The sequence below is a fragment of the Alosa pseudoharengus genome, unplaced genomic scaffold, assembly GCF_046254945.1.
Source record: "Alosa pseudoharengus isolate Yale_2024_CS ecotype anadromous, Long Island Sound unplaced genomic scaffold, YU_APseudo_1.1 YU_APseudo_1.1_scf_24, whole genome shotgun sequence".
Taxonomy (NCBI): domain Eukaryota; kingdom Metazoa; phylum Chordata; class Actinopteri; order Clupeiformes; family Clupeidae; genus Alosa; species Alosa pseudoharengus.
Genome location: NW_027468689.1, coordinates 22606808 through 22616953, shown reverse-complemented (window position 1 = coordinate 22616953; position 10146 = coordinate 22606808). Strand labels below are relative to the sequence as shown.

The 10146-nt window shown below is 42.6% G+C and overlaps 1 protein-coding gene across 1 annotated transcript in view; it reads left to right on the top strand.

Moving 5' to 3' along the window:
• sh3bp4a (SH3-domain binding protein 4a) overlaps window positions 1-4445 on the top strand; it is a 45716-nt gene extending 41271 nt beyond the window's left edge. The window contains exons 4-5 of the mRNA XM_076303504.1: window positions 229-417; window positions 2164-4445. Of these exons, the coding sequence (XP_076159619.1) occupies window positions 229-417; window positions 2164-2388 (414 nt within the window). The 3' untranslated portion in view covers window positions 2389-4445. The remainder of the gene's footprint in view (window positions 1-228; window positions 418-2163) is intronic.
• The last annotated feature ends 5701 nt before the right edge of the window (window positions 4446-10146 follow it).

Below are 10146 nucleotides of genomic sequence, written 5' to 3'. Positions count from 1 at the left end.
TGTGTGTGTGTGTTTGTATTTGTGTTTTCACTGTATTTATCCAAAGTGGCACAGACTCGCAATGGCGGAGTCCGACTGATTGTGTGTACTGATACAGTATATGTATTTGTGTGTGTGTGTGTGTGTGTGTGTGTGTGTGTGTGTGTGTGTGTGAGTGTGTGTGTGTGTGTGTGTGTGTGTGTGTGTGACCTGTACTTTAGCTCTAACTTCCCTGCTCTTGTCCTGCAGGCCCTTTTGAAGATGGACTGTCAGGGCCTAGTGGCACGGCTCATCATGGACTTTGTGCTGCTGACCACGGCCGTGGAGGTGGCACCGCGGTGGCGTGAGTTGGCGGAGAAGCTGGCCCGAGTGTCCAAGCAGCAGATGGACGCCTATGAGGCTCCGCACCGGGACAAGAATGGCCTGCTGGATAGCGAGGTGACCAAGCACATTGATTCAGTGTTCCTTTATTGCCCAAACTGACTAGCTAAAGCTAATGTTTAGAACAGCTGTCCGTACAAATTTCCACGGCCTGCTGGACAGTGAAGTGACCAGGCAGATTTATTCAGTGTTGCTTTATTGGCCAAGCTGCCTAGCCAAAGCTAACATACAGAAGAGCTGTCTCCATTCTCCACTGTTTGTGGTTAGCCAGGTAAAGGGGCAAATTGATTTCATTCATTTAAATGAAGGACAAAGTGCAGAGTTAGTCAATGAGCAAAGTCGTGTCTTGTGCATCAATCAAAACTTGTGAGTGACGTGTGGGAATATTGAGCTGACCCACCAATGTTAGTGCTTAGGATCTTACACATGGTATTAAAATAGTCAATAGTTTCTTAGTTTCCTAGTTATGATTTAGATTTGCATTTTGCCTGTCATTGAAGTTAAGGACCAGTGTTCGTTAGCATGACTACAGTAGCCAAGGAGTGTTTAGAACAGGCATCTCCACGGTTACGCCTTTATTCTAGGTCTACTGATCCTTTCTGGACAGAGGGTTGTAAATCAATTTGATTCAAAATTAGCAAAATTATCTCTATTAGCATAGCTGTTTTGGAACCAGTTAGTTTAATTACCAAACATGACAAACTGATTTCCATGGTCACTGTCTTTTGAAAGTAAATACTAGGGCCGGGCGATAAAACGATAGCGATATGTATCGCAATAGACATGTAATCGATATCAATAAAAAAATATGTTCGATAGAACATTCGATAATTAAAAGCAACACACACCGCCTTACGTTGTCCATAAATAAACAGGCAAAATATATCTTGCATTGTAGCTATATGTGCATCTCTACCAGAGTAGGCGATAGAAGTAGGCCTACCTCAACACAGACTCTCAATGAGTCCTTGCCAGTGCTCTCTCTGTCTCTCCCTCTCAACAGGTGCATCCCTCCTCTGCATGCACATGTAATCCAAACATTCACAATCGTGCAAGACGACTGGCTAAATTGCTATTAAATCCGGTTAGCATGGAATTTGTTCAAAACAGTTGCATTCAAATTGACTGCTACTGTAAATTCTAATCATCTCAATCCCGATGCAAATGGAAAAGTATTTTCCAAGACTCAAACGGGCCTGTCATTTGAGTCATTTGAAACGTAAACACACGTGGGGAAACTGAACAGTCTACTCTAACCAGTTAGACTATGATAAACTAGCAAATTAAGCTACTTTGTTTACAATATTTCCAGGCTTCAACCAGTGCTGCTTTTCATGCATTTCAAACTTATGTGCACATTTATTTATTTGAGTGTTTTTCATGATTGTGTTGCTATTTCTTTTCCCTGTTTGCTTTGATTTATAACTGAGGTGATAAAAATAAAGTTTAAAATAAAAGTGTTTAAATGTAACTTTTTTTCCCTTCTGGTCCTTATCTGAAATAGATTTTTTTTTAAAAATCAATAATTATCGATATCGACTGATATGAAATACAGTTTTCAGCCATATCGCCCAGCCCTAGTAAATACTCAATGTGGTTTAGTTCCCTCTCCCAACACTATGACACAACACATCCATAACACACCACTGAGCACCATGTGTGGGGGCACTGTGTGTGTGTGTGTGTGTGTGTGTGTGTGTGTGTGTGTGTGTGTGTGTGTGTGTGTGTGTGAGAAAGAATGCGTACACTCAAAGCCTTATCACTGACCGCTGTGTCCCCTCCTCTCTGGGCGTCTCCTGGCAGGCCATGTGGAAGCCGGCGTATGACTTCCTGCTGACGTGGGCGGCCCAGATCGGGGACAGCTACCGTGACGTGATCCAGGAACTGCACATGGGCCTGGACCGCATGAGGAGCCCCATCACTAAGCGCTGGAAGCACCTGACGGGCACGCTCATCCTCGTCAACTGCCTGGACATGCTACGCAGCTCTGCCTTCTGTCCCGCCCCTCAGGATGATTTCGCCATCTAAGCCACGCCCCTACAACCACTCTACCCCTCCTCCTCCTCCGCTGTTAGTTGAAGCACCTCCTGGTCGGACTAAAAGCTCCAACAGGCCTTGAACTCTTGCAGTCAGGCTATACCAGGCACGCAACTGAAGTGTTCCGTAGCATAAAAATAGTTCTAGAAGACTGGTCTAATTTTTTCAAATCTACTCACCGCTGCCTCATGTGGTCTAGCGAGTTCCATAGATGACAGTGGAAGATAATTGCTGCAGCATACGCTCCACGAATGGAACGCCTCAGTTGTGTGTACGATATAACCCGGCTGTTACTGTACATGTGGATCTTCAACCTGGCTTCTCATATATACTGTAAATGTTCTTGTAAACCCTGTCTATTTTGCCTCAGACGATCCTCGGACGTTGGCTGAATGCTGATCTTTCCCCTTCCCAGTGACGCCCTCATAGTAAGCCAGTTCAAGCCAAAACACTGACGTGGTTTCAGCATAGTTATTTTTTTGAGAACACAAGGGTCGTTTTTACCTGGTAATGTCCCTTGCTATTTGTATTTTTTTAAAGAAATGGCACAGCAATGATTTTTAGAACCACTGTGACAATTTTCAATGTCAGTTTTTAGAAAAGGAGAAAAAAACACTGAAGAAAAAAAAATTGGTTACATTCATTTTCACGCAGTGTTTTATGTTTGCAGCTGCTTCTTCTCTCATGTTGAAGTATGTGAGGTCTCCACATACAACCTGGCTTGCTTTTCAGTTGCCAAAATGATGAACCCTCAGCCTTTAAGCTACATTTTAGTTGAGCATTTTGCAGCAACTCAAGTTTGGCATGACAAACTCACACTCACTTGCTAATTTAAAAATGACTGCCCACAGTTGTGTAATCCTCATAAAGCTCTCTGAGGAAATGCTGTCTTAATTTGAACTGGCATTCACACGTAAGGGTTTTGTTCTAATTAAATTCCTATAGAATGCAGTTGATTCAGTTTACACGGTGGTTAGCCCAGTGTTAAGAAAATGTGTGTCTCCTTTGTGATTCAGTAACAAATATGCTGCTGCTTGTTAGCTTCTATCCTGAATTTACCAGATATCGATCAATGTTTCTCCCAAGCATTAACAACAACTGCAATATTACTAAAGAATTAATGAGAAAAAACACTGCTTTAAAAAGTGAATGAAGTTAGGAGAGCATTCTGAGAGAGCATTTTTTTTGTGTCCAGCCAGTGCAAACTATCCCAGAGTTTTGATGCCCATTCCAATACACTTATGAGAGTCTTACAAATGGTGTTACAGCAGAGTTTTGGTCACATAAAAACCCTCAGAGTATTCTGTTGCAGTATTATTTCCCTTATTGCTGTGTTACCAATAGGATCTGTGGAAAAAATAAATGAGTTTATGCTGTAATTATGTATTTATGACGGTTTGGTTGTTATTGTTGCCATGGTTTACTATATAATTCTCCTTTCATGCGATTTATTTGCCCTTGCGAAGCAGGTATTGAAGGAAAAGAAAGGAAGGGTATTTTTTTTATTATTATTATTATTTTTGTAGTCTGTGTTTTCTGCTGTTTTTTTTTCCTTAATTACATGATTCGGCAATGCCAACAATATCAAAAGACAAAGGAAAAAATCAACCTTCATTGCAAGGCTTTGCTTTCTGTCAGCTTTCCCCTCCAATCGCTAGTACTGTACTGTACATTTGCTGGATTTCTGTTACTGTTTGGTGACTGCATCTATATCTGTGGGAAACTGAATGTATATATTCTGTATGGTTAGAACGATTACTTTGTTTTGACCTTTTTGTCTTTTTGTTGCTTTTTTTTTTTTTGGTTGGTCTCATAGATCTGTGGAATTTTTTTTTTTTTAATGATTGGCATACTGCTCTTTTGGGGAAGTTCAATCAAACTATTTAGCCCTGATTGCCTTTGTGTTTGCCACAAGTCGTTGTGACTAAATTACTTGATTGAAATTCCACCGCTTTTGTCTTAGTTTCTGCCAAACATGTAGGGGGAACAAGCTCCAACTGTGCTGTTACATTTTGTTCCCATGGATTCAATAAAACAGCTGTCAGGTACTACATGTTTTTTTTCTCTGTGAGATTTGAGCTGCCTACACTTGTATGAGTCACACCACTTTAAGAAAACAAAACATTGCTCTCTTTTGCTTAAATATCTTAACAAAAGAGACAGATAGGACATGGAAGAATGATGGTAGATTAAGTATTGTTCATAAGTAGCCTGGCTAGCGCCACCACTTCTCAATGAGACGTGGTCTGGGAACCAAACGTTAATTTTCTTGTATTTGAAAAAAATGCCCAGATCCGTTTATTGGGTGCCACGGATGTCTATCAAATGCGTCTGTGCATAGCTCATCATCGTCTTGCTTTCCCCCTTGTTCTGTGATTGGTCCCCTATCTCAGGCGAAAATTTGCTCCATGGTCTCCAGGCTGCCTTAGCAGCGTGAATCAAATCCCGCGCAAGGCAGCATGGGAACACCCAGGCTAGTTCATAAGCAAGATTTCATGTAATGATTGGATCCAGCCTAGATACACTTTCCGTAGAGAAAAGTGTGTTTATATTATCTATGGTGTACTGTAAATATAGGCTGATAGGTCTATTCACTAGGGTCCAATCCAGTGCTGTAACCTCATAGTCATAGTTAAAAAACAATAACAAAGTTATTCACTGACAAAGGCATGGAGACGAGCCATCTTCTGACAAAGGGATTCGAGTTATAATTTGTATTACAGTTACTGAAGAAAGGGACGCTTCAGCATGCCTCACAGACCTCTGTTTGTTATCAGCAGCAGAGTTGGCAGAGTTGACAGAGTTGTAGTTACAGTGTCTCTGGGTTGCTATAGACACAGTCTGAATGCTAAGAGCGAAGGCGAATAAACCAGCCGACACACTTGGGACGTTCTCCTGCTGTGGGCTTTGCTGAAAAAGGGAATGTGTCTGTGAGTGTGTGTGTGTGTGTGTGTGTCTCATAGAGGTTGGAGACACAGGGTACTCAGAGTGTTTGGGTTTCCTCCAACCCGTGTTTGCTTTTACGCCACGTGTGCAAGCTCTCAGCATTTCTAAGCACTCGGATCACGCTGACGCTAGAAATCAATCGTACACTATGCCTGAGTCACAGAATTAATTGCAGCCACAGGAAAGGAATTCAAGTGTGCTTTTATGCTGTTAGAAGCAACTTGATCATACTCAGATTAATGAATAGGGAAAAACAAAGGCTGGAATGCTTTAAATCAATATTTAGCTGCAAAACAAAAATGTCAAGGAAGCAATGTCAAGCACAGTCATCGTATGCAGAGTTCTAGAATGCTATTTTTAATTAGCCAGAGGCTAAATCTCATGACAAGAAGATGCTTTGGCCCTCAACTGTATTGAAAGCAGCATTGTCAAGTGTGTCTTTATGAGTATACAGCGATGGAAAGTCCAGTCCATTTGCATTTGCAGTACAGTTTCATCAAATGGGGAAAGGGACAGGACTGAAAGAGAGCCTAGTTCTGTCAGATTTAAAGGAAGTTCTCCCTGTCCCCAGGTTGTATTGTATGTGAGCCGTGTTGATGTGCAGAGCTCCCCTTTGAATCATAACATCTTCTTTGGTATCTGAGAGAGGGTTCCCTCTGATATGAGGATGCTCATTAAAGCTCCGTAGTTCTGCTTCTGAATTCTATTCATCTCTCTCTGTCCCTCCTTCCCTCTCTCTCTCTCTCTCTGTCCCTCCCTCTCTCTCTCTCTCTCTCTCCCTCTCTGATCATGCAAAGCCTACTGATCTATCCAGGATCCTCGACGCTGGGCGGAGGGAAAGGAATTTCTCATCTCTAATTTCTCTCCTCATCTCCTTGCAACTCTGTGTACGAGAAAACGACGACTTAGCTGCCTACTGTATCACTCACTTTACACTCTTTTTTTTGTTTCCCTCCCCCAAATATCTTACTGGAAAGATCCAACCAGCTAAAAGCCAGTAAGCTCTGGTTATCTTTTCACAAAATCACATTCCTCGGTCAACCGAGGAAAACAGCGGCGTGTGAGACAAAAGTGGAGGTACAGGGCTCAGTATTGTTCTGTAGGTGGTGAGCGCCATGAGACTCCCATTCTCCTCCAAAGCTTCCCAGGCCTATAAAAGACCACATTCTTGTCCGTCTGTGAGTGGAAGGAGGAAGAAACGCCTAAATCATCCTGATGATGACGTTATCAACTGTCACATGGTGCCGTCTCCGTCTCCTAATTAGGTTAATTAAAAGCCCCATAATTATTCAGGCATGACAATAGGCAGCCGTCCAGCAGAGGGATGGGACTTGTGTATCCATGGAGCTTGGCCCCTGTGCCCTGGAGGGATTGTGTGTATATGTGTGTGTGTGTGTGGTTGGGGGGGGGGGGGGGGGTTGGTTACGTGGGAGAGAGTGGGCATTCTTCATGGTCGCCTGGATACAGCTGAATGGACATCTAGCTGGCTGGCAGAGGAAGGGGTCAGCCCATTGTAGGGTTTCTGTGTGTGTGTATGAGGGTGTGTGTGGGGAGGGGGGGGGGGAGTGACCCTCCGGCGTGTGAATCATGCATACGGTAATGAACACAAATGAGGCACATACGATAGCCTGCCCCCCCCCCCAACACCCAACACCCAACACCCCAACACAACACACTCACACACACACACACTCACATATCCCTGCAACTGAATCCTCTCTGTGGGTTGCCATAGCATGTCATTGCCCTATGACGTAGTTTGCACTGTTGACAAGGGTGTAGCCATGCTGGAAAGCTCAGGTTGAAGCTTGTTGTGTTACACTGTGCTTCTCTCATGTATCTGTATTATATAACACGCATTGTGCTCATCATCTCACTGGGCAGGATGCATTTGAACTCCAAATCAAATCTGACATCCATTTTATTGAGCTTTATCTTTTTTCCTGTTGTCCTTTTTCTTTACTCTGATGAAGGACAATTCAATTTTAAAAGAAAACAGATATAAAGTCCAAACTGGGGAAAAGTAGAAAACAACACACTGGTTGTTATGGATGCATGTTCCACAAGTTGTTTGAACACTATGATTTATGAACACTATGATTTTGATTTGAAAAAAAACTATGATTTGAAACGATAATAATGAAATTGAGGAAGTAATCAACTAAATGATGATTCTCAAGTCTGAGTCAGAACCACAGCCTAGAGACAGTAAGAGGAGAGGAGGCTAATGACAGTTCAGATTCTGAATGGACGTGCAATCAGACCCTGATTACGAGACCACATCCTAACTGTGTGGTGAAGGATATTTAAGTTTATTTTTTTACAGGGCCCATGTACAAAATCCATTAATCGCACAAAGGGGAAAGATGCTTTGCACCAGATTTCTCAGATTGTCACAAAGTCTCACCTTGCCATTTAATTTACAGTCATTTACAGAGAGCCTGTAGCAGCAAGGGGAAACATCGGCATAATATGCTGCTGCTTTGATAATGCAGTGTCTCTATGGTTACTTCCCCCCACACTTACACAGGAGGACACACACACAAGAGCATGTGCACGCACACACACACACACACACACACACACCCACACACACAAGGGTTGTCAAGGGTATCTTCAGATCTTGGTTTCCTCAGAGTGAAGACTGGAAAAAAGCCCCTCATTGTCTGCTGGCGACACATGGCTGTGATAGGAGCTGGGAGAGAGAGAGCGAGAGGGATAGGGACAAAGAGAGAGAGGGAGAGAGAGAGAGAGAGGGAGAGAGACAAAGAGAGAGGGAGAAAGAGGGGGATAGAGACAGAGAGAGAGGGGGGTAGAGTCAGATAGAGGGAGAGAAAGAAAGACAGAGAGGGACAAGGAAAGGGATAGAGACAGAGAGGGAGGGAGAGAGAAAGGGATAGAAAGAGAGGATGAGACAGAGGGAGAGATAAGAGAGAGGTGGGGTGAGACCAAAAGAAAGGGGTAGAGGGAGAGAGAGAGAGAGATGAAGGGTACTCTGTGTATTAGATGCACCAACATCAAGAGGAGGAAAAGAGCGAGAGGGAGGAAAGGAGGGAGGGAGAGACAGAGAGAAAGAGAGGGAGGGAGAGAGAGAAAGAGTTCTACATCTTCAGAGGGCTAAATGAAGACTTACTGCTACTTAAGGCCATCAGAGAGGTGCTTGTTGTTGTTTTTTACCTCAGTGGCAGTGTGCAATATATAGCCTAAGCCACCATTAGACCACCGTTATCCCCACTTTAGTTGTAAAACCACATGGAAGAGCTCTGTAAATCTCAGCTAATGACGCTATAAAGAAAATGGCGCGCTGAAGGATCACCTAATACATCTTTTTGTTTCACACACACGCGCGCACACACACACACTGTCTTAAATATCTTGTGTCCCTGAGGTGGACGTGGACGCGGTGGCTAGCGATTGGGAGAGGAAGTGAGGGGAGCGCGAGAGCAGGGTTGCCGCGCCGCGGTCACTAAGCTCTTTAATTGCATAGTCCCTTCCTCTGACTGAGCCGTATGGAGGGGACGGATAACGCCACGGAGAATGATTCTGTCTTTCTATATACCTCTCCCTCTCTCTCTTTCTGTCTCACTCTCTCTGTCTCTCTCTCTCCCTCCCTCCCTCCCTCCCTCTGTCTTTCTATACCTCTCTCCCTCTCTATCTCTAGGCTATCTCTTTCTCTCTCTCTTCCACTCATTCTTTCTCTCACTTTTTTTCTCTTCCTCTCTCTTGACTAGCTCTTTCACTCTTTCTTTCCCTTACCTTGTCTTTCACTTCCTGTCTGCCTCTCCCTCCCTTTTTCTCTCTCTCCCCTCTCTTGCTCGCTCACCATCCTATTAATCAATGAGGCACTATCAGATAAATCCGTTTAACAGTGTCTCCCAGAGGAGAGAAAAAAGAAAAAAAAAGTGCACATTCACATTGTATCAGAAAACCTGACAGCCGGCTTTAGTAATTACTTTGGCAGCATTTCTGTTAACTCTTCACTTCTTCAAGGCTTTTTTTTTTTTTTTTAAACAGTGACATTCCATGTTAATGGCTTGCTGTTTTTATTTTTAGCATTTTTGTTTCCTTTGGGATGGTAAATGTCCAAAATTGCTGAGTTACTGAAAGGCTTTCATAAGCCAAGGCCAAAAAGGTCCATTAAAGTCTTAGGACAGAAAATCCACGCATTCTGTTGCTGTGTTGCTGACCAAACACAACAACCTAAAAAGTTAATAAAAAGACCAATATATCACAGAGCCAACTTTAGCCTCTGTGATACTCAGGAAAAAAGAAAAAGGAAACTGAAAAAAGAAAGAGTGGCTTCACACTGACTATAGCTTGGAATAGTTAAACATGTTCAAATTGATTTAGATGGTGAATTTCATTTAACATTTCACATGAAATTACTATGGAACCCGGGAGGTCGTCATTGCAAAATATTTTTTGTGCAACATTCATTTCATTTTACTAGATTGTGCGCTCATTTTAGTCAATTGTGCGCTCGTTTTACTACAAGCCCATAGACAAAGTTGGGACATTGTGTAAAATGCAAATAAAAACAGAATGTGATAATCTACAAATTTCAAAAACCCATATTTACCTGCAAAAATTACTTAAACAACATCAAGTTTTTGACAAATTTGTCTATTTCGTGGAAAATATGTGTTCATTTTTTAATTTAATGCCAGCAACATGTTTTTAAAACAAAAGTTGGGACAGGGGCATGTTTACCAATGTGCTGCTTCACCTCTTTATTTAAGAACATTCTGTAATTTTTTAGGAACTAAGGAGACCAGTTGCTAGAGTTTTGAGAATTAAATGTTG